This window comes from Podarcis vaucheri (genome assembly GCF_965113315.1).
Source record: "Podarcis vaucheri genome assembly, chromosome: 10".
In the NCBI taxonomy this organism is placed as follows: Eukaryota; Metazoa; Chordata; class Lepidosauria; order Squamata; family Lacertidae; genus Podarcis; species Podarcis vaucheri.
Genome location: NC_138748.1, coordinates 44904215 through 44927319, shown reverse-complemented (window position 1 = coordinate 44927319; position 23105 = coordinate 44904215). Strand labels below are relative to the sequence as shown.

General features: G+C 46.9%; 1 protein-coding gene and 1 long non-coding RNA gene across 5 annotated transcripts in view; one reads left to right on the top strand and one right to left on the bottom strand.

Annotated features, from left to right (window-relative positions):
• Positions 1 to 18816, bottom strand: part of PDGFB (platelet derived growth factor subunit B) — a 49418-nt gene extending 30602 nt beyond the window's left edge. For 3 of the 4 annotated variants that reach the window (XM_082241322.1, XM_082241323.1, XM_082241324.1), the window contains exons 1-2: positions 18709 to 18816; positions 4552 to 5581 (exon numbers count right to left, since the gene is read on the bottom strand). In XM_082241322.1, coding sequence (XP_082097448.1) covers positions 4552 to 4641 — 90 coding nt within the window. In that variant the 5' untranslated portion in view covers positions 4642 to 5581; positions 18709 to 18816. The remainder of the gene's footprint in view (positions 1 to 4551; positions 5582 to 18708) is intronic. The other variant, XM_082241325.1, reaches the window with a different exon arrangement.
• Positions 1691 to 22611, top strand: LOC309542500. The gene is made up of 3 exons (XR_014224261.1): positions 1691 to 2124; positions 18739 to 18830; positions 19257 to 22611. It is a non-coding gene; the product is annotated as an uncharacterized lncRNA (long non-coding RNA).
• Positions 22612 to 23105: the final 494 nt, after the last annotated feature.

Sequence of the window (23105 nt, the reverse complement as noted above, 5' to 3'; positions counted from 1 at the left end):
GGGGAAACCTGCAAGCACCCTCTAAACTTTTAGAAACCCTTGAAAACCCCTTTAAAAAAACAGTAGCACTTATCAGACACCAAATTTCACCACAATCGCTCCCTCCAAACCTCCTTGCTCAAACACCAACTCTCCCCAAGCCTCAACAATTGGTGCAAGGACTCCTGGGATTGCACTTACAAACTCGTGGGATTGCTAGGTGCTGTTTTCATGCCCTTTTAGAGCCATTTTTAAAGTCACTTCCAGGTTCGGGTGCATAAATTGGTTGTTGCCTGTACTATAGAATTGTCTGAATTATATCATCTCTTCATCGGTAGGATACAAAGGAAAGCTAACATTCTGACAAAGAAAGTAAGGTAACTTATAACCCAATCCTATGGCATGGAACCCAATGGAACTCTTTCCTTTCTTTCTAAGTGTGGTCAGAATTGCAATTTTAGTGTAGTATATTATAACATTATAAGGGACGCGGGTGGCGCTGTGGGTAAAACCTCAGCGCCTAGGACTTGCCGATCGCATGGTCGGCGGTTTGAATCCCCGTGGCGGGGTAAGCTCCCGTCGTTTGGTCCCAGCTCCTGCCCACCTAGCAGTCTGAAAGCACCCTTAAGTGCAAGTAGATAAATAGATGCCACTTTATAGCGGGAAGGTAAACGGCGTTTCCGTGTGCTGCTCTGGTGCCGGGTCACCAGAGCAGCTTCGTCACCCTGGCCACGTGACCCAGAAGTGTCTGCGGACAGCACTGGCTCCCGGCCTCTAGAGAGATGCGCGCACAACCCTAGAGTCTGTCAAGACTGGCCCGTACGGGCAGGGGTACCTTTACCTTACCTTTACCTTTATATTATAACATTAAAAAAAATGTGATTACAACAAAATAAAATATACTGCACTAAACAAATGTTTATGATGGGTGTACAAAGAGATGCTGTAGGCTGGCGCTGTGAACTTGAAGCCACTCTTATTGCAGGGATACTTCCCTGGAGTTACAGGTATAACTATACCAGTGCAATAACGTTGAAGCACTGTGTAGGTGTGTGAAGATTGACTTATTAATATACCATCCTTCCTCACTGGAGTTCAAGCGAGGATACATGGAGTTCACCCTTGCTGCTACTTTGTGACGAGGATAAATACTGACTAGCCCAAGGTCACTTAAAAGAACATCATGGCTCAACGGGAACTTAACTTAGACCTTCTCAAATTTGAGCTCAAACCTTCTCAAATCCAAACCCAACTCTCTCCAGTACTGGCCTCCATTTATTTTTGCAGATGCACCACAGGCAAAACCAACTTGCCAGGTAGAATGTTTTCCTACCCCCGCACTTTCAAGCTGAGAAAAGCTTCACCAGTTGAATTTCTTCCATGACACTGTTGGAGTGCTGGAGCTTCTTTGGTGGGGTAGGGGACTAACTAAAAACCACCCAGATCAGCCTGCAAAGCAAAAATGAACATACCCACAAGCAGCAGGAGAGCAAGGAGAGGCAGGCTCACTCTTACCATTGCACAGAGGACTCTACCTTTTCGGTGTTATGAAAAGGCAGCAAATTGTTAATTATTGCTTGCTTGCTTGCTTTCTCCTAAGAAATGCTGTTGGGGCATTTCCCCTTCTTGAGTATAATATGGGTGCCTATCTATGTCACAATTTGCTGTGCCACCTCAGGGAATTGCCGGTGCCAATTTTTCACCCTGGGCAAGCCTAACCACTTCCACACGTAACCCCCCCCCCCCCGAAAATGCTAACTGCAATGTCACAAGGAGATGTCGAAATAGAAAAGTCAGATATTATTCGAAACATAAGATGCAAACCAAAATGTATAAAACTGTGCACCTCTCCAAAGGTCAGTACTGCGCTCCTGTGAGGTCTGTGCAAAAGGCCTAGCTGGACTCAGGATAGCACCGGCCCCCTTGGCCTCAGGCAACAAAACGCCTTCGAGCCGGTCCCGAGGACAGCGGGAGAGCAAGAAGCGTGCAGGACACACGGGCCGCCCCGGCTACCGTTGCCTTGCGAAGACCTCCCCGTGCAGGGAAAGCCCTTCCCCTCCCGCCGGCGTGTTGCTTTGGGTCGGGAAAGCGAGAAGGAGCCTGGCGTAGCAGGAGCAGGGCGCGCGCCGCCCTCCGCAGACAAAGGTGAGCTGCCGGCGGGCGCTGCGCCCGGGGACGGGGCGGGCGGGGGGCTGGCGCGCGCGCTCCTGATCCCCCTGCTTCTGGCGACCCCCTCGGGGCGGGATTGGCAGGCCCGGACGGCGGGGGGCGGGGCGGGGGGAGCGCGTGACGCGCCTCCTCCTCCTCCTCCCCCCTGCCTCCCTCGCGCGCTCTCCCAGAGAGAACAAAAGGAGAATTCTTCGCGCAGGTTTGTGGGCACAACAACCTGAGGCTTGGCTGCTTCCCAAGCCTTGGCTCCCAAACGCCACACTCCTCCCCCCCCCACCTCCAGAGGAGCAGGCACTTAATGTTATTTACTTAAAATATAAAATGAGCGGCGCTGATAAGCCAAGCCCATCTGGCGTGGGAAGTCGAGGCTGCAGCCCTGAAACGAAGTGGCGCGCCGTGGTGGCTTGGGGGGGGGGGGAAGGCAACTCTGCCCATGCTCAGAGCTGCTTTTGTTTTCTGGTGTGGTTTTTTGTTTTTGTTTTTTGGAAGCTCTCAGGCGCTGCCTTCCTCAGCTGGTGAGCTTTGGCACAAATTAAGCCTTGGTATGGCCCCCCTAACCCCTTTGACACCCCCCCTTTCCTGCTTCCTATTTGGAAAGGGCGGCGTGGAACCGCGTCGAGTTTGCTGATGCTTGCCTGTGCCATGCTCCGGCTTCCTCTGCAAATAACATGACTGCAGGATTAGGACGCCCCCTGCTCCGAGTTCCTGCTCTTTTCCTTCTCTGGCTCCGGACCGAAGCAGTCCTGCCTCCCGGCAAGCGATGCATTCCCCTAACAACCTGCTGCGTGTTTCCAGACCCCTCTGGATATGTTACTCTGCACATGCTCGCTAAAACAAGGACCTTAAGTTACCTCGGTAGGTTGACTAACGAGCGCATGCTTGAGATCACAGCAGCCTTGTGCCCTGCGTTCATTAACCTGGAATATTTTACCGCGCCGGGTTCTTTTGTATTCACAACAGGAAACCTCACTTTGCCATTTATCCCGGAGGGTGAAACGGTTGAGAAAATCGAACCCCTTTTCTCTCTTGAGCTGTCAGGGTAGTGAGAGGTAACTAACCAGTGATAAATGAGCCATACACCACCTCCAGGGGGTGGCCCTCAAAACAAAGGACTTGGGGTCCCACCTGGTGTAAATCTGGTGTTTGTTCTGCAGTGTCCAACGCATGGAATGTAGGTCTGGTAGGCGTCTCTTCAAAGTGAAAATGAAATAAAGCAGCACGGGCCCTTTAAGAACCGCTCCCTAGCTCAAGTCTCTGCATTCCCTCTCTTTCCTCTTGGGCATTTCTTTGGAACTGATACAGTATCCCTCCTGCGGCAGTTTCCAACTTGGAACAGCTGGAAAACCGTGCCCTCCGCTAGTAAACCCCAGTTGGAATTCAGCTGCCAGCCAAAACTGCAATATCCAACTCCCTTTGGTCTGACCTCTTATCCTGGGAGAGAGAGAAATTCTCTGCGCTTTCCAATTCAGTCTGACTCCCCCAGGCAGTATGATAATATTCTGCAGACTCCTATAAACTACCAGAGACTTTCCCACCCTCATTGCAGCAGCAGGTACCTGGGCAGAATTCCCAGGTAGAAATGCCTGATTTCATCAAAGGCCTATCTCACTGATCCTCTGGGGCAATCTGATATGGTTTCTTTGTGGAAGAGCTGCTTTACCTTTGAGGAGCCTGTAAAAATCCCTAAGATGCCAATTCATGAGCCACCAAGGCAGAGGGGTTGGTACAGTGCACTGCAAATAAGAACTCTTACTCCCTAAAACTATTGGAGGGGCTATCAAAACATTGGAACAATGATAAGTATTTATAAATGTGTGTTATCTTACATGGTAATATCAGTGTTGGGACATAGAATGAACTGGATAATCTGAAGATTTGGTCTGCGTAATCAGGACTCTACAAAACCTAAACACCAAAGGGAAGGCAGTAAAGAGCAAGTTACTTTTTCAAGCAGGTTGCTCAAGTAATTAAAAGTTTGCATGGAATGAAACCCACAAGCCTCCTTCAATAATACACTTTCTGTTTGGCTACTGATTAGATTAAGGCTGCAATTTAATTCACATCTGCTGAGGCATATATCACATTGAATTTGTGGGAACTTTCAGGTAAACAGGCATAGGATTGTGCTGCAATGCTGTAATCCTAAACATTGGTTTCAACAAAGTATTTCTTAGCAAATAGGATTTCTTCCAATGAGGCTTTCTTTCAAGTAAAAGGAAGTTAGTTTCCTGATGGGGGAGGGAACCCCTCCACGCATTAAACACTTTTGTACACATACATTGCTGATAATCACCTATGCAGAGTGTTCTCCCTCATTTGCTTTCACACACTTATCACAAGTCTGAAGTTCACCAGGTAGGTGTTCCTTTCTTATTTCTTAAGGAAATACAATAAATTACTCACCTCGCTGCTGACGAGTGGCAGGTAGCAGAAACACACGAAGAGCACTCCGAAATTCATGCCGACTCCAATTCCCAGAAGTTCCAGACACATTGAAGGAGAGGTGGGTTATTTTTTTAAAAAAGAAAAGAAATAAGGTTCCTAGAGTTCAGGCACAGAGGTGAGAAAGGGATACAGTCTGTGGTATCATACACAGGGGGTCCTGTGCTTTCTCATTTCTCCTGTGCAAACGTTTGTTCTCCAAAAAAATAACATGCACTCTTACTTAGGTAAGATATCTCTGAAAGGCTCTGAAGAAAAAAATAATTACTGGTTACCTTTCTGCCTTCTCCTTAGGGGAGAGAAAGCACAGGTATGAACGTAGAAGGAATAAAATGGGGGAAATGTCCCCATCAAAACTTGCGCTTCCAGAGTTGGTCTCTTGCATACCCTGTAACTTTTCTACAAGAAGTCTCTCAACATTTCCCTTGATTTGGCAGTCCGCATGAAATCAGGGTCTTTTTTTAAGGACAAAGGTGTCTGCTGGCAAAAGCAAAATTATTTGCAGTATTCCTTCAAAATCTTTTAAGCTTCGAAAGGTTAAAAACTTCCCTCATTCTTTCTTGTTTGACTTCTTGAAACAGTTCCCGCTCCCTTCGGTTTGAATCTCTTCTTCGCTGTTAAATTTCTGCTGGAGGCTTCTTTCCAAAGAGCATTGGTAGCTTTGGTCTGGTGAGAGTTTGAGGCTTGAGTTGTTATGTTTGCAGACAGGTGAAGAAATAGCTCTGGAGAAGCAGCCTCTGTGTGTGTTAAGTCTTGCTAAGTCTCCAGACTGGAATTGCTGCTGCTGATCTCTTGTATTCTTGTTGCAGCAAGAAAGAAAAAGGTACGGTAAGCTCTGGTGGGAGGAGAGACAGCACCAGGGAGAGAGCTAGCATGAATCTGGATTTTAGCCTGTGAGAAAATAAGGTGCTAGCAGTTCAGTTGTTCCTTCTTTTATAAGAGAAGAGCAAGAAAGGGGTGGAGACGGGTCTTGCAGGAACTCCTCTCTTGGCTGTGAATCAAAGAGAGAGGGGTGTGGAAATTCAGCACTCCAGATTTTAAAAAGATCTTCAATAACAAACACAGCAAATGTTTGTTTTCAAAGAGGTGAATCTGACCTGGGAAAATTGTGATTAAGAGAGGGTGGGTAGCTCTCATCAGAACATGGTTGTGTTAAATGCTCTTGGCACCTAGTATTCTCTCTTGAAGCTCCTACTTTTTTTAAAAGACAAGATTAATTTGTGTTCTTTCAGCCCTGCCACCTCAGTGGTTCTGAAGGAAGAGAGAATTTTTAATATCTTTGATCTGCATACTAATGGAGAAGAGAGCCAAAGAAATCTTTAAAAGTTGTTACAACAAGATCCCTGCAAAGGTTGGCACTTGGCATTACTTTCAGTGCTGGAAGGCAGTTTGTTGCATAGTAATTTCCACAATGTAATAAACATCCAAGCTTTGGAAAGTTGAGCCAGCAGATATTTGCTGAGGGAAGTAGGGGCAATTAGTTAATAGGTGAGAGCAAGACAGAGTCATCATTTTCTTTTGAAATAATAACACCATTTCCCCCACTTAAACCAGGGCATGTTTATCGTGATATTTTCTCTACTCCAGTTGTGCATCCATGTATAGAAAAGTCGTACCAGTCACATCTCTTTAAATCTACCCCATTTGGCAAAGCTTCAAGACCCTGCTCTGCTAATCCTGCGTCTCAGGCAAATGAAGTTGCCTTTTTACTGAGTCAGACCATTGGTCCATCTAGCTGAGCATTGTGTGCTCTGATTGGCAATTGCTTCTCAAGCAAAGGTTTTTCCTAGCCCTACTGTTTAGAATCCTTGCCCACAGGAAAGGCTGAAGTGTTGGTATTTGTGAGCACACAAGAACGAGATTATGGGGCAGGTCTGGTCCTTTCCACTAAGAGATGACCCCACAAGGAAATGCAGCCCCCAAAAGGTTGCCTAAAGTGCTCGTCTAGATTTTTCCACCCAGACGTGCCTTTGATTGAACTGGGACCTTCCACATATCAAGTGTAGGTGCCCCATTGAGCTGTGGCCCCGCCGCATGCAAGACCTAGAGTGGTGATGGCTATTTTCTGATACCTGTTTGAAAAAAGCTGTTTCCAGAGCAGACCTCATCTACACATAACTTCGATGATTACAGTGTAATGACTACATTAGGTGATCAAGGTAGGAATTCAGAGTGGGAAGGTCAAAGGCTGATTAAGGTCAAGGAGAGTAAGGACATTGGAGAGACAGAAGAGGAATATGCAGTGGCGAAATCAGATGTAGATCACCCACAGTCAGATGCACTAGTCTGAACACTTTCTGCATGTTCAGCCACCCCAACTCAGCACACTTGAGCAAATGTAATCACATCACTTCTGAATGAGCCAGGGGTTTCCTGCAGGTTATTGCCATTTCAGGGGTGGTCTAGTGCACGTCCCATATGTGGAATTTGCACTATGTTGTGCATAGGTAAAGGTAAAGGTACCCCTGCCCGTACGGGCCAGTCGTGACCGTCTCTAGGGTTGTGCGCTCATCTCACTCTAGAGGCCGGGAGCCGGCGCTGTCCGAAGACACTTCCGGGTCATGTGGCCAGCGTGACGAAGCTGCTCTGGCGAGCCGGCACCAGCACAGCACACGGAAACGCCATTTACCTCCCCGCTATAAAGCGGCACCTATTTATCTACTTGCACTTGAGGGTGCTTTCGAACTGCTAGGTGGGCAGGAGCTGGGACCGAACGACGGGAGGTCACCCCGCCGCGGGGATTCGAACCGCCGACCATACGATCGGCAAGTCCTAGGCGCTGAGGTTTTACTCACAGCGCCACCCGCGTCCCAATGCATGTTGTGCATGCATAGACACAAACACACAAAGGATCCTGCAGCTGGGGAGGGGCACTGTGTCAGTGCTGCAGGGGATCAGTTGGAAGCCTCATGCATCTGTGGTGGCTGCTGCCAGCCACTTCATTTCTCTTTTAAAGCAGAATCATTCCTTGCCCTGCCATTCCCCCCTTCTGAGGACCACCTCTTGAGTCTTTAACATGCCTTGCCTTGCAGAAGTTTTCTAGGCTTTGCACAAATGGCCCATGAGACTGAGTGATGGGGAACCAGTGGTGCTCCAGATGCTTGACCACAACACCCCTCACTCCTGGCCACAGCTTCTCCATTCCTGATGTAAAGCCACCTTGTGGCTCCTTGGGGTGATCCTTTGCCCTGGTGTTGGGTTGTGTACACATTACTGGCTTAAAACACAGTGAAGTCATTACCCCTGCCATCCGTGCTTCAAATCACATTTCCACATCATCATATGGAACAGTACGATTGGATGAGTTTCCAAGTCGTCGGATGTGCACGCCAGTGAGCAGAGGGTGTGTGTGGATGTCTTCAAATGGCTTATGTTTTCAAACTGAATCAAAGCTGGGGAGGCGGGAATGCACCAGAAAGCAGTATTTCTCAAGACACTACAGGATTGATGTGGATTGGGGCTCAAGTCTATGCACATGGCTTCAGAAACCAGCAACTGGAGCGCACTGGGTGCAGAGTAATCAGGAGTGTGCGCAGCCTTAGTGTTTGAGTGCTTTTTTGCAGAAAAAGTTGGGTAAGATGCTATCTTGACACAGGTGCAGGAGACAAGGGGTCAGGATTACACCTCCCCTTGCTTTGAGGAAACCTCACTGTAAGCGTAGGGGTTGCTCCCACACTTCCCTTTGTCTCTTGAGTCATTTCACTGTTATCATTTCTTCACCCCTTTTGGGGTTGATGTAATCAAGGATTCAACAAGGAAGTGTTTTTTGCTGGGAGGAAATAGGTTATGAGGTGGTTGCAGGGAGGGTTGGTGGGGGTTTTTTAGTCCAAGAGTGCCTCCTCAGTTCTGTTTTAAATAAAAGCACCATAAAGCTATATAGATGCACCAACATCCTCTTAGCCAGAAAAGCCCACACATACCCCATCCAGACAGCTCACACATGTTAGAGAATGACACAGCTACCTCATTCTCTTTTTCTGTCACAGAGATATAGTCAGACACATGTTGGATTATAGAGCATGCTCTAATTTCAGCTTTATACCTCTGGGATTTAGAAATACTTTACAGTGCAAAAATTAAGCAGAGCACAGACATCTCATGCTAAAGCTGACAGCCTGCCTCTGTATCAGCTGTGACAGGCACTCAGCCACCAAGACCAGAATTTCATTACAGTCAGAACGTTGAGTCTGCTATCTGTGTGGTGCCCCAAGACCCATCAAGGCATCCCCTGAGGCTCTGCCATTGTCTGGCAGACTGGCTTAGCCATTCATTTCCTTAAAGGCTCCATTGTGATTCCACATAATCCAGTACAGCCTCAGGATTCAAAGATTTACATTACCATGCATAGCTGAACTGGATACATGCATCCCCAGGCCCTCTTTTATATCGATTACCTAACAGAGCCATGGCTCAGCAGTGCAGCATTTGCTGTTGCATGCAGAAGGTCCCAGGTTCAATACCCAGGGAGACCTAGAGAGACTCCTGCCTGAAACCCTGGAGAACTACTGCCAGCCAATGTAGACAAATGCTCGGCTCAATGGTCCAATGATGTGACTCAGTGCAAGGTCACTTCCTGTGTTCCTGGAGAACTATGTCACAAGAAAATGCAGAAGTGACAGGAGGCAGTGATGGCCACTACCCTAGATGGACTTAAAAGAGGGTTGGCCAAATCCATGGAGCTGAGGGCTATTTATGGCTACTAGCCTTCAAGGCTATGTTCTGCCTCCACAGTTGGAGGCAGCAATGCTGCTGAATACCAGTTGTGGGAAACCACAGGCAGGAAGAGGGCTCTTGTGCCTAAATCTTGCTTGCTGGTTCCCCACTGGACTAGATGGGCCATTGGCCTGATCAGCAGGCTCTTCTTGTGATCTTAGATCAGTGTTCCCCAACCTTGGGCCTCCAGCTGTTTTTGGACTACAATTCCCATCATCCTTGACCACTGGTCTTGCTAGCGAGGGATGATGGGAGTTGTAGTCCAAAAACAGCTGGAGGCCCAAGGTTGGGGAACACTGTCTTAGATGATGGGACAGGCTAGAGGGGATAAGGGTTGATGAGTGCTTTTTCTTTGAACACATGTAGCCAACTTTCATGGAGTCAGACCGTTGGTTTGTCCAGCCCATTGCTGCCTATTCTGACTAGCTGTGGCTCTCCAAGGCCTTGATAAGTCTTAACCCTGCTGTCATTAAGATCCCCCAGCTGGGTTCTTGAAGAGGTACCTAATCCACCAAGTCCCCTTGTGGGATAAAACCATCCAGCTCTTGATTCTATCATTCTGTCCTGCTCATTGTCACCTTCTGACAAGTTAACCCAACTTGGGAGAGGAGGATTGCTAGGGAATCATTAGCTGCAGTCCTTAGCATACTTTCCTAACAAGTTCTGAAGGCCAAATTACACAGACTGCAGCCCTCCAGGCCCCTCTAGACGGCCTGTTTGTTCAGCATTCATCCCAATATGCTTGCAGAAGGCTTATGTGCAAGTTAGGTTATGTCTGGTCTATGTTTTTTTAAGATCATCATTATATTTTATTTTCCAAATAAATCATAATCCATAGAATTTACATAAATAATTAATTGCCAAAATAAATGTCTCTGAAGCCGGTTATATCCCAAATTCATGTGGCAATGATTTACAAAACATGTATATCTCTCACCAAATTTTGCATTATAGCCAGTTCTATTATATCCAGTCTTCACTGAGCATTTGTTCTGATTTGTTTGTAAACCAGGTTTACGACAATGAGCATTCTTCTGTAAGGACACAAGAAGAGCCTGCTGGGTCAGGCCACTAGCCCCTCTAGTCCAGCATCCTGTTCTCACAGTGGCCAGCCAAATGCGTGTGGGCAGTCTGCAAGCTGGGCATGAGTGCAACACTACTCTACCCATCAGATATTGCCTCTGACATAGAAATAGACTGGAAAGAGAAGCTGCTGAATTGCAACTCATTACCAAACTTAAAACCATGGAGAGACCTGGTCTGAACAAAGACATTGGATTCTTATCTCATTATACATGACTAAGCCATTTTTCACCTTCTCACCCCTTGCCTTTTCCTGTAAGACCTATTGCAGTCGTTAAGAGTCGTCAACAGGCTCATCTCAGCTATCTGCCAATCTCCCATTCCCACCACCCTTCTGAGTAATACCCCTCCCCACCTTCTCACTATATAGAAGGATCTGGCAACTTCTGTTTCAGTGTATCTGAAGAAGTATGCATGCACATGAAAGCTCATACCAAGAACTAACTTAGTTGGTCTTTAAGGTGCTACTGGAAGGAATTTTTTTATTTTGACTATGACAGACCTACATGGCTACCTATCTGTAACTGCCTCTGACATAGATATCCTGATCTGCTTGTCACTTACCATTGCAGTGGTACCTTGGTTCTTGAATTTAATCCATTCTGGGAGTCTGTTCGACTCCTGAAACCATTCAAAAACCAAGGCACGACTTCCGATTGGCCGCAGGAGCTTCCTGCACTCAATCTGAAGCCGTGTTGGACATTCGGCTTCTGAAAAACGTTCGCAAACCGGAACACTTGCTTCTGGGTTTGCGGCATTCGGGAGCCGATTTATTCGACAACTAAGCCCTTCGGGAACCAGGGTACCACTGTATTCATTCACCCCACACTTTGCAATTCATTTCCCCATTATTTTCCAAAACTCAAAAAGCCTGGTTGTTTTTTTTTAAGTGGTTTTGTTTCACTACGGAAATGGAGCACCTTAATCCACTTTAAATGTGGAAACTTAAATCTTGAATACATGCTTATAGAATCATAGAATAGAATCATAGAATCATAGAGTTGGAAGAGACCACAAGGGCCATCGAGTCCAACCCCCTGCCAAGCAGGAAACACCATCAGAGCACTCCTGACATATGGTTGTCAAGCCTCTGCTTAAAGACCTCCAAAGGAGGAGACTCCACCACACTCCTTGGCAGCAAATTCCACTGTCGAACAGCTCTTACTGTCAGGAAGTTCTTCCTAATGTTTAGGTGGAATCTTCTTTCTTGTAGTTTGGATCCATTGCTCTGTGTCCGCTTCTCTGGAGCAGCAGAAAACAACCTTTCTCCCTCCTCTATGTGACATCCTTTTATATATTTGAACATGGCTATCATATCACCCCTTAACCTCCTCTTCTCCAGGCTAAACATGCCCAGCTCCCTTAGCCGTTCCTCATAAGGCATCATTTCCAGGCCTTTGACCATTTTGGTTGCCCTCCTCTGGACCTGTTCCAGTTTGTCAGTGTCCTTCTTGAATTGTGGTGCCCAGAACTGGACACAGTACTCCAGGTGAGGTCTGACCAGAGCAGAATACAGTGGCACTATTACTTCCCTTGATCTAGATGCTATACTCCTATTGATGCAGCCCAGAATTGCATTGGCTTTTTTAGCTGTCGCGTCACACTGTTGGCTCATGTCAAGTTTGTGGTCAACCAAGACTCCTAGATCCCTCCAGCAAAATACTGATAGTTTGAAGAAGCTTTTATGTATCTTTTAACACTAGTATAACAGGGTCTCTGGATCTGAAACATACTTTACAGATTAGAGATGAGAAGAAACATTAAATTTGAATGCCTGTGGGAGCAACTATTGTAGGTGTTGTTTTCTTTTTGGAGATTTTAGTAATGCTGTTTGTATTGTACTGTTTTATTACATGTTTACTGGCTGGTTTTCTGTAAGCAGTGTTCATTATATATTTTACAGAAAAGGGATGATAAAATTGAATTACAGTTTTGAGGAATGTAAAAATGAGTGTGCATGCCAATTCCTTTTATATGGACTTTGAAAAATAAACCTGTGGACTTTGATGTTTTTTATTATAGATTATTTATTTATTTATTATTATTATACTGCTTTGAGCATTCTGAAGGAAAAGTAGTATATTGTGCAGTGCTTTTTCCCCCCTAAAAAAATGTTTAGGGGTACTCTCATTTTGACTCAAGAAAATCACCATTTTATAGTTCAAAATGGGAAAAATAAATACAGTAAATGGACAAAAGATTCACCAATTGTTTAGGGGTATGAGTACCCCTGCGTACCCCCAGAAAAATAGCACTGATATTGTGTATATTTTAATAATCCACTGTGTGATTGCTTGGACGTTCCATTGAAATCAGTGGGAGCACTGCCTAAAGAGCCTAACCCTTTTTAATATGTGCTAATGACGCATGTAGCTGAAAGTCAAGGCAATACGCCTTTCACATGTATGTACAATTGGTATATTTTGTTCATTTGGTAAATTTCTGGGCCAAATCAATTATCATAGTGGCTACATTACTTGTACTGTAACAGGTGCTAATAACCCTACCATTTTAGACTAGGGCCCCTTTGACTGGACCTAACTATCTAGGGGCCATTTACCTATACCTTTACTGTTCCTTTAGGCTGCAGCTCCATGTGCACTTACCACTGAGTAAACCCTGTTGAATTTAGTGGGACTTACTAGGTATGCATAGCTTTGTGCTGTTGGATCATCAACAGTTGGCATCCGTCTGTCTTGAGAGACAATGGAGTGCGCTTCTGGGAGTGAAACCAAACCACTGTGTTAGCAGCACTGAAGTGACCTCTCTGGGTCGCAAGCCTGGTCAGTGTGTGGTATGGAGGTCCTGGGCTGCTCAGACTACAAGACCCCCTTTCGGCCTCACTGATGTGGTCCAAAAGAAAGCAGAGCAATACATTTGGCACCAGCTTGGCTTGTAGCAGTTGCTGGAAGGAGGCGTACAAGGCGCCATCCAACAGTCTTAGGGACTCCACTCTGGATTTGTGTAAGGTTTACTCCTTAGCCTTTTCTTCTCCCAGAGATATCCTGCAAGGTTAAGGACCAGAGTCTTCCTTCTTCTAGAAGGAGACTGCCCCATCTGCCCCTCACTTCCCTCTACAGCTTGTGCAGAAACCTCCTTTTTTTCTGTTGGACTCACTATTGGTCTTATTCACTCAATCTCCCAATCCTGTTTTTGCACATGGGGGAAGTTCCTAACTCACCGAGGAGTTGAGACCCATCCACTACCATCACCTCATTTAGCTGGCCAGACAAAGCCGTTTCTAAGAGCCACAGGTGAGAACTGAGTGCATGCTGGGGACCAAAGGTGGACAAACTACCCCAAAAGAATAATGATGTATGTCCCCCACCAGATGTACTACCCCTCCCCTAACACCCATACACCCTTGGATCATCTAGGCATGTTTTTTCAACTAACATTAGTTCACAATTGGCCATTGGGGTTAGGGAACTTGTAACCCTCCATACTTGGTTGAACTACAACTCCCATCATCCCTGGCCAATGATCATGCTAACTAGAGCTGTTGGGGGCTGAAGTCCAACAACACATGGAGGCCCTCAGGCTCCACACCAGTCTTGTCCCTAAGGAAAAAGTATGTTCTGTGGTGGGACGTCCTCTGAAGTTCCTTTTATGTACGTATCACATGGAGCATGTGTAGAGTCCAGGACAAATTTAAAAGTGGCACTTGTGACACAAGAATATAGGAAATCTCAGGTTACATTTTTGAGCCCTTGGCACACTGTCTTCTCCAAATCCGGTTTAATTACGTGGGAGCTGAGATGGGAAGAAGGTTATTTATTTACACGTGGATGATGCTGAGAGGAATTTTTAGAAGCATGGCTGTAGAGAAGCTGATTTTTCAGACAATGAGGAAAAGGATGTTTGGAAACAAGACTATCCACCTATAGCACTGGATGAGGCCAGAAGTAAATAATATTCAAAGGCTTTTAAAGATTTCAGTAACTACCGTATTTATTTAACATGGGAAGGGAACGGATTGTCTTTCCCTGAGAAATCTTTAGAAGGTTTCCAGGCCAGATTTGGACAAGGTGGAGGGAGGGAGGGAGGCAGCCAGATAATGTCTAGTAGTGGCTCTCTTGGAGGGTACCTTGTGGAGTGCCACAGAGCTGGGCTTTGGATGGGAAGACCAAGTTCAAATCCTTGCTCAACTGCCATCTCATTGGGTGTCCTTAGACAGGTCAGTGCCTTTCACCATCTCCTATTTTGCAGGGTTATTGAGACCAAAACATCAGCTTGAGTTGTTCTTAAGTGAAGTGTGCAAATGACATGGATAGACACTATGCAAGGAGGTTCCCAGACCTCCCTACTTACATACATTCTCCTCAGTGAACCAGGAGAAATGGTGCCAAACTACTGGACACTCGCCTGGTTCTCCCCCATCATCATTCTCCAACTAAGGTTGGTTTTCATTGACACCTTAAAATGTTCTTGCATGCTTGCTTTGATCTATTTTTTCCCCAAACTAAAGGTGAATACTTCAAGCTGCTTGAACTTGTGTGCAGAGCGTGTTTCCTACCAGAGCAGAGCATTTACTGTACTTAGTGTGTGTTTTTTTAATGCTGCTGCTTTACATTCAGTGCCTCAGTAATCCTTACAATGGGGGTGGGGAACCCGGGGCTCTCTAGACGCTGTTGGACTGTGACTCCATCTCCCCAGGCCATTGGCTCTGTTGACTAGGGCTACTGGGAGCTGGGGTCCAGCAACATATGGAGGGCTACATCCCTGTATTGCAGATTGAGAAATGAGGCGGAGAAAGAGGAGCTTGCTTGTGCATGAATGGCTGCTTTGAGTAACTTGCTATAAAGCCAGTCCTTATGAATGCAGTCCTACTGCATCCTCTTCTCACAGTGGCCAACCAGATGTCCATGGGAAACCTGCAAGCAGGACATGAGCACAACAGCACACTGCCTACCTGCTGGGATTCAGAGACATGCCGGCTCTGAAGGTGGAGGGAGAACATAGCCATTGTGTGGCTTGTTGATATCCTTATCCTCCTTGAATTTGTCTTCTCTTTTAAAGCCATCCATTTTAAAGCCTAATCCTCTTTTTGAAGCTAATGGCACCATAAGCTGCAGTGGCTTCCTCTGCCTTTCAATTAGGAGAGAACCACAGCTCCACTGCCAGAAATTAAAATTTAAGAAATCCATAGAACTTGGCTTGCATGCTTTGTTTGAGCTACTTGATGTCTCATAAGGCATCAAGGGAGGTCAGCGGTTTGAACACTGTGTGAAACAGGATGCTAGACTAGGTTATGGTTATGGTTACCAGATGTACCCATTGTCTGGGGACAGTCCCTGGATTTACAAATCTGTCCCCGGACAAATTCCGTCCCCGGAATGTCCCCGGATTTCATTTAATGTCCCCGGATTTATATTTTAAGTGTTGTGGATTTATTAGTAGGGAATGAATGTTGCGTGATTGGTTCAACGGCACAAGACACATCATATGGGGACTTCTAGTGAGGCAAAATGGCGGGCGCCATGGCAATGAGCAGCTCCTGAAGCCAGCCAGAGCCAACTGCACTACCAGGCTGGCTACGGGCTGCTGAGACTACCGCCCCCACTACCGAGGGGGAACCGGGGACACCCGGAGCGTCAACTGGGGGAACCGCTGACACACACACACCCCGTGACCTAAATCGAGCCGGGAGCAAGAGCGCCCGGCCACCCAGCCGACTGCCCAGCAGCTCTCCAGGGCCAGGAAAACCCTGGAGCCGTAGCAGAGAGAAGGAGGAGAGGAGAAGGAACAGAGAGAAAGAGGAAGGAGAAAAAAGAGGGGAGCCCTGACCTTGCCACGCGGCTGCCGCCGCCAAGGAAGAGAGGAAAGCACTGGGAGGGCAAGGACACGAGGCTGAGCCCAGGCCCGACCTGAGCCTACTCCATGGCAGCTAGCGCTCCAAGAGAGCAGGCCGGGCCCAGAAGAAAGCCACACAACAGAGGAGACCACAGAAGAGAAGATATTACTTCTTAATATTTTTTTTTAAATAACTTTTTTTTCTCTTTTTTTAAAAAAGTGTCCCTGGATTCTTTGGAAAAAATCTGGTAACCTTAGACTAGGTAGGCCTTTGGCTTAATCTAGGTGGGTTCTTCCACTGGCTTTGGGAGCAAGTCCTATGGTTCCACATCTATGGCTCATAGAGTGCCATTATAGCAGAGTGGCTAAGAGACTGATCTACAAATCAGGAAGATCTTGCTGCTTTGAATTTCCCCTCTGTAATAAACTCATTAGGTGGCTGTATAGGCAAGCCAATCTCTTGCAGCTTCAGCCCCCACCTCCCTTTGCAACATATGAAGAATTGCAGGATTGTTGCAAGAATTATACCCAAATGATGCATGGCAAACCATTTTTCATGGAAATGATTGCTCCATTAGCCTAGGCCAGGGTGACCGTGTTTGGGAAACTGTAGCCCAAAGGCAGCATTTTAGGCATAAAGCAGGGGCGTGTTGACATAGTGGATTAGAGAATTAAAGGGTGCTTTGCATTTGAATAGACTATGCTGAATTCTAGGAACTGGAAGCATAAAAAAGACATTTGAGCTCAGTCTTTTCAGGTATCAAAGGATTATAAAGATACCGAGCAAGATGCCACCTAGGTGGAGATTTTCCACCTAGGTGGAGATTTGCTGCAGAAGAACATCGGAAGAGCCCTGGCCAATGACCCATCTAGCCCAGCTTCCTGTTATCACAGTGGCCGACCAGATGCCTATGGAAAGCCCAAAAGCAGGACCTGAGTGCATGACATGCCACCAGCAGAGTTGGCACACCTCCGAACTCTGCATTAATTGACCTAGAAATAACATCCTCTGGTTGCATACAGTCACTAAAGTGGATGAGAATCCCTGCTTTATCATTGGAATGCATTGGAAGTAATGAAAAGATGCACTCTTTAGTAGCTTTGATTACTAGACCCCTTGGATGGCTGAAGAGTTCTCTAAGGAGCACCTGATCCATGATGGGTCAACTTGACTCTTCTGCCTTACCATGCAGTCTTATGAATAACAACTCAGAGGGTAGCCCTATTAAGTCTAATGAGACTTCCAGATAGGTGTGTATAGCGTTGCAACCTAAGGACATAATATTCAAGTTATTCCAGCTGAGGGAGGGACAGGACATCAGGTTAGGTGGCAGCCCTGTGACTCCCGCAGAACTGCCACCAGCACAACAGATAAAGCCTGTAGGTTTGCCTATCACTCTGGCAGAATGATCAAAACAGGCTATGTTGACCCCAACCTGCAAAGCCAGACTCCAAAATTAAATGGGGTAGGATTTTTTTAAAGTTTCTTTTTTAAAAAAAAACACTTCTAAATATTATAGGAAAATAAAGTACAACTTTAATCCAAAGCAAAAATAGAAATGTGGTCAAAACAGATAAAAATAGATCAAATTACAAAGATAATGCAACAAAAAATTTGACTTGTTATTTGAATCAAGGCCTGACTGAAATAATTATATGACAACAGATAACAAAATGTGTTGAAAACCACATGTGTTTCAACCCAATTGGTTATTATGAAGATCATTATGGAGGTGACAGAGTGGGGGCATTGTTTTGTGATGCCATGGCGTGCAGGGGGTGTGTCCCCTTGCCCTGATGGTGGGCTTTGGCGGTGTTTCAAGGTGGGGGTGCCTGCTCTTTCTGTGCCCTTGGGGGGGTGTTAGTGGTGCGTTTCCCCCTTCTTTTCCAAGCTGAGCACGCATAGGAGATGGCGGTCATTCCACGGGCAAAACAGTAACGTATTTCCCCACCCCCCTTCGACAAAACTGGAACGCAGGATTGCTTCGTAAGTCTCCTTCCTAAGTGAAAGCATAGGGGAAATTAAGGCTGTCACTGGAGGGGTGTGGGGTGAGCTGATGTGCGCTGATGCCTGTGTATTTTTATGAGCTGGGGATTAAAAACCCTTCCCCTGTACGAAGACACACATGCACATCACTCCATTCATTTCTCTCTCTCTCTCTCTGGCTTCAGGACATTATGGAACTCTTTTCCTGCATTTGATGATGGGTACACCCCCCTTCTCCCCCCTCCATCACCTCTTTCCTGTTTTGATGGGGGGGATGTCCTGTTTTCCTTCTTTATTTTTCCAAAGTACCAAATAGCACTGGAAAAGGAATATCTCCCCCTACCCTCTTTCATGCTACCACCAATATAACAATATATATGTCTATTTATGATATATAACACATCACACCCTGTTCTTTGGGGATAATAAACATATTTCCCTCCCTAATTTGAGGAGGGTGGGAAACACCTTCAGCTCTCCCCCCCCTTTCCACCCATCACCCAACCCCATCTCTTATAACCCGTCCGTTTCCCCCAACTCACCATTCTCCTGTCCTTCACCTCTTCACGCAGCAGCCGCTGAGGAAAGGAAGCCTGCTGAACAAGAGTAAAAATAGACCCGGCAGTTACTCAGCGCCTGAGAACATGATGACATGACTCATGAGGTAAAATAAAGAGATGTGAAAATCAAAAGCCCGTTGCATTCCCACCACCATCCATCCATCCATCCTTGCACGTAGCGAACCCCACTTCACTCCAGGCCTGTCTTGCATCTCAGATCTAAGGAAGGGGGGAAATAAATTGCTCTTGAATTTTGGGAGTCACCAAGCACTCAGGTAAATACTCGGGTAAAAGGGAACTAACAGGCTGCCTCCCCCCAAGCTGATTTTTGACCAGGCACCAGTTTGCATACGACATCTGATGGGGTCACTTTCCAGGGTTCTTCTCTCTCTCCCCCCCCCCACTTTTCAGGGGGTTATTCAGGGTTTTCACCACCGGCTGACAAGGGAGGGCTGTGCATTTGCTGGGGGCCCAGGATCGTTCATGGGCCTCACTTAGCCAGCACTGCATTCTGTGTTTCTGTTCTACAGGGGGCACGGGGATGTCAGAAGAAGAAGAAGAGTTTGGATTTGATATCCCACTTTATCACTACCCGAAGGAGTCTCAAAGCGGCTGACATTCTCCTTTCCCTTCCTCCCCCACAACAAACACTGAGAGGGACTGAGTGGGACTGAGAGACTTCAAAGAAGTATGACTAGCCCAAGGTCACCTAAGCAGTTGCATGTGGAGGAGCAGAGACGCGAACCCAGTTCACCAGATTACGAGTCTACCGCTCTTAACTACTATACCACACTGGCAACATGTACGGCCTCTGGTCCACAAAGGTTTTGCACTGCCTTCGTGTGCACTTCTGCAGGCTGAAGCACTCTCAGTTTGCACATCCCATACCACACCACATGTGGCTCATGCTATAACAAGCCTTTTAGTGCTTCAGGTGTCGCAACATGATTGATCTTGCTCCTTTCACTTTTAGCTCTTGCCACATACTGGGGGTCAGCGTTGAATCTTTTAGGGCCAGTTTTATACATCATCATTGCCGCCATTAAACCAAGGTAGTTTCAAAAATATCAGCAGGGGGACTGGCCATCAGGTGAGCCATTTATCTACATCAGACTGGGTGATTTTCAGCATCTCGTTATGAGCAAACATTGGGCCACGGGGGAAATCACCTAATGAGTCATTGCACATCAAAAGCTTGCCACATGGAGCAGTTTCATGTGATTTTCATAAGGTGATCATAATGTGTAAGGTAAAGGTAAAGGACCCCTGGATGGTTAAGTCCAGTCAAAGGAAACTATGGGGTGCAGTGCTCATCTCGCTTTTCAGGCCGAGGGAGCCGCCGTTTGCCACAGACAGCTTTCTGGGTCCTGTGGCCAGCATGACTAAACTGGTTGTGGTGCAACAGGACACCATGACGGAAATGAGATCGCATGGAAACACTTTTTCCCATAGCAGAGGTACCTATTTATCTACTTGCACTGGTGTGCTTTCAAACTGCTAGGTTGGCAGGAGCTGGGACAGAGCAACAGGAGCTCACCCTGTCATTGGGATTTGAACCGCCAACCTTCCGATCAGCAAGCCCAAGAGGCTCAATGGTGTAGACCACAGTGCCACCCGCATCCCACATAATGTGTAAACCTGTGGTAAGAGGGAGGTTAGAGCAGGGGGTGGGGTGTCAGGCAGCAGAGGAAGAGCCCAGTTCGAGAGTGTTTGAACCGAGTTACACAGAACGGTGTGGTGCAGCTTTTGCTGAACTTTACCAGTATGGACTCAGTTGGGGATTGTTTGAATGCTTCCCCATATTTTAAAACTGGGAGGGAAGCACGCTTCATGCAACATAACAAATCAGTGTGATAGAAGAGAAAAATCTGGTGCTCACCCACCAAGAAAGATGGCTTGCAAGTTTGTATGGGTCAGGCCAGAGGCAGATTCAGCACTTTCTACCATTGCAATAATTTCACCTCTGTTTCCTTTCATGAGAAGTCTGGTAAGAACTGCACTGGGCATTCTCCAGTGTTGGTATAATAGCTGCAAATAAGCTGGAGGGTGGGATATGCTGAAATTATGCTTGGCCATATACTCTGTATTGGCGAGCCATGTGTTTTACCATCCTGGCATTAAAGTCCTCATACTTTGATAAGTCATTTTGGGAGAGTGGCTCTGCATGCAGTTAGCCCAATATCGTCTCTGTATAATAGCACAGGGCAGGGGGTAGGAGTGGAGAATGGCTATTGACTTCTTAGGATTTAGTCCTGCCTACAAATCCTGAAGCTGGAATGATACCCTCAAATCCCTCTGCACTAGCTTATTGAGTGCTACACAGGTGCAGACCATGCTCACGCAATACATAGCACTCTCCCACAATCCCTGCTCCAACCATGCGCCTGAAATCTATATAGGCAAACAGAGAAAGGAGTCAGGCAAGCTGTCACAATGACTTGCACCCATTGAGAGCCATGTGGCACCAGCTATGAAGTGGGCCCCCCTCTCTCTCCCTGGAAGCAGGGCAGCCTCTTCACCAATCTGGTGCCCTCCAGCTATTTTGGACAACAATTTCCTGGTTGGCGCTGATGGGAATTGCAGTCCAAAACAGCTGGACAGCACTAGGCTGATGAAAGCTGTGCTGGGCATTTGTGGTTTTCTACTGACCCTTCTCAGCATCATTTTCTGTGTAGTCTTTTGCTCCCTTCCCTTGAGTTGAGGGAGATCCTGTTGCTCCACCTTCTGTTTTTCATGGTGTTTGATTTTTCCAGCTTGCATTTTGCATGCCATGAGCTGAGGTGGCCACCGGCCACACAGTTCCTGTGGCTTTTCCTGAGAGTCCCCCCCCCATTCCCCCCATCTTTTAAAGGCATGCTTTTTATTTGGCGGCATTTGGGCCCTATATAACCCATGTTGCGATGATTATTTTACATGGTTGAACGAGCCGTCATAGGCTGCATCTCCTGGAGCAAAATATTAAATGAATAAATAAACATCCAATTAAGAATTGTCTAGTGGCAATGAGCATAGCGCCTACAAATCGGTCCACGTGATAACATTTTTGCTGTGAGATATTACACGCGGGTGGCGCTGTGGATGAAACCACAGAGCCTAGGGCTTACTGATCAGAAGGTTGGCGGTTCGAATCCCCATGACGGGGTGAGCTCCTGTTTTTCGATCCCTGCTCCTGCCAACCTAGCAGTTCAAAAGCACGTCAAAGTGCAAGTAGATAAATAGGTACCACTCTGGTGGGAAGGTAAACAGTGTTTCCGTGCGCTGCTCTGGTTTGCCAGAAGCAGCTTAGCCATGCTGGCCACATGACCCGGAAGCTGTCTGCAGACAAACACAGGCTTCCTCGGCCAGTAAAGTGAGATGAGCACTGCAACCCCAGAGTCGTCCGCGACTGGACCTAATGGCCAGGGGTCCCTTTACCTTTACCTATTGCCTGTGGAAAACCCCAGTGACTGGGACTTTTCTTCTATTTGCTTCCAGACATCCTTGCACAATGCCATAACTCCAGCAGCATTTGTCATGCTGTATTCAGCCTACAGCTGAACACCTCTGCTGATGCCCTCTCCCCACTGAAAGGTAATAACAATTAACCTTAGCCATATAAGTGACAGGAGGTCGTTCTTAATTGATTCCGCACTTGAAAATGGAGAGCAGTGTGTCAGCTGTCTCCAGACAGGTACCACATCACCATCACCCACACAATATTTCTCTGCCCCTCCGGCACCCAGAATAGGTTATCTTCTCTAACAAAGCAAAACAAAAGCTCCCGCGTCTGAGCAGGTTAACAAGTCCCCCCCGCCCCCCCTCAACGGACCCAGACAAAGTGGCATCTCTGAAGACAAAGGGTTTCAATAGCGCTCCTGCCCTCTGCCCTCTCCTAAACAATGTGAAATCAAGGAATATTGTCCTCAGCTGAATAAAAGCCTCTAAATATAGTGCGTCTGATGTGTTCTTGGTTTCCTGCCCGTCATTCCCCTCCCCTCCCCCTCCGCCGGCCCACTTTGCCACTAATCCAACACATTAACACAAAAGAGGGTGAGATCACACTAGGAAGACCACCTCCTCCCCACATGATGAGGCAGAGGGGATTTCCAGTGTTTTGTGCCTCTTGTTTGCAAGCTAGAGGTGGGCTGGCTTGGAGGGGGTGGGTAAATGTCAGGAGGCACCAGCGCTGCATGTGGGGTAGATTGCTGTCAAACAGAGAGCCTTTCACTCCAGCTTCCGCCTGCGCCCACTTCTAATTCTGGACCATGCGCATGACCCTGCCAGTGCACACTAGCCTTGAATATCACAGTCCTGGGTTGTCCGTGAAGCTATGTTTGCCCCTGTGCATTTCTACACATTGGCTTTTTGCATGATGCAGGTGCATCAGACTTGCATGACCG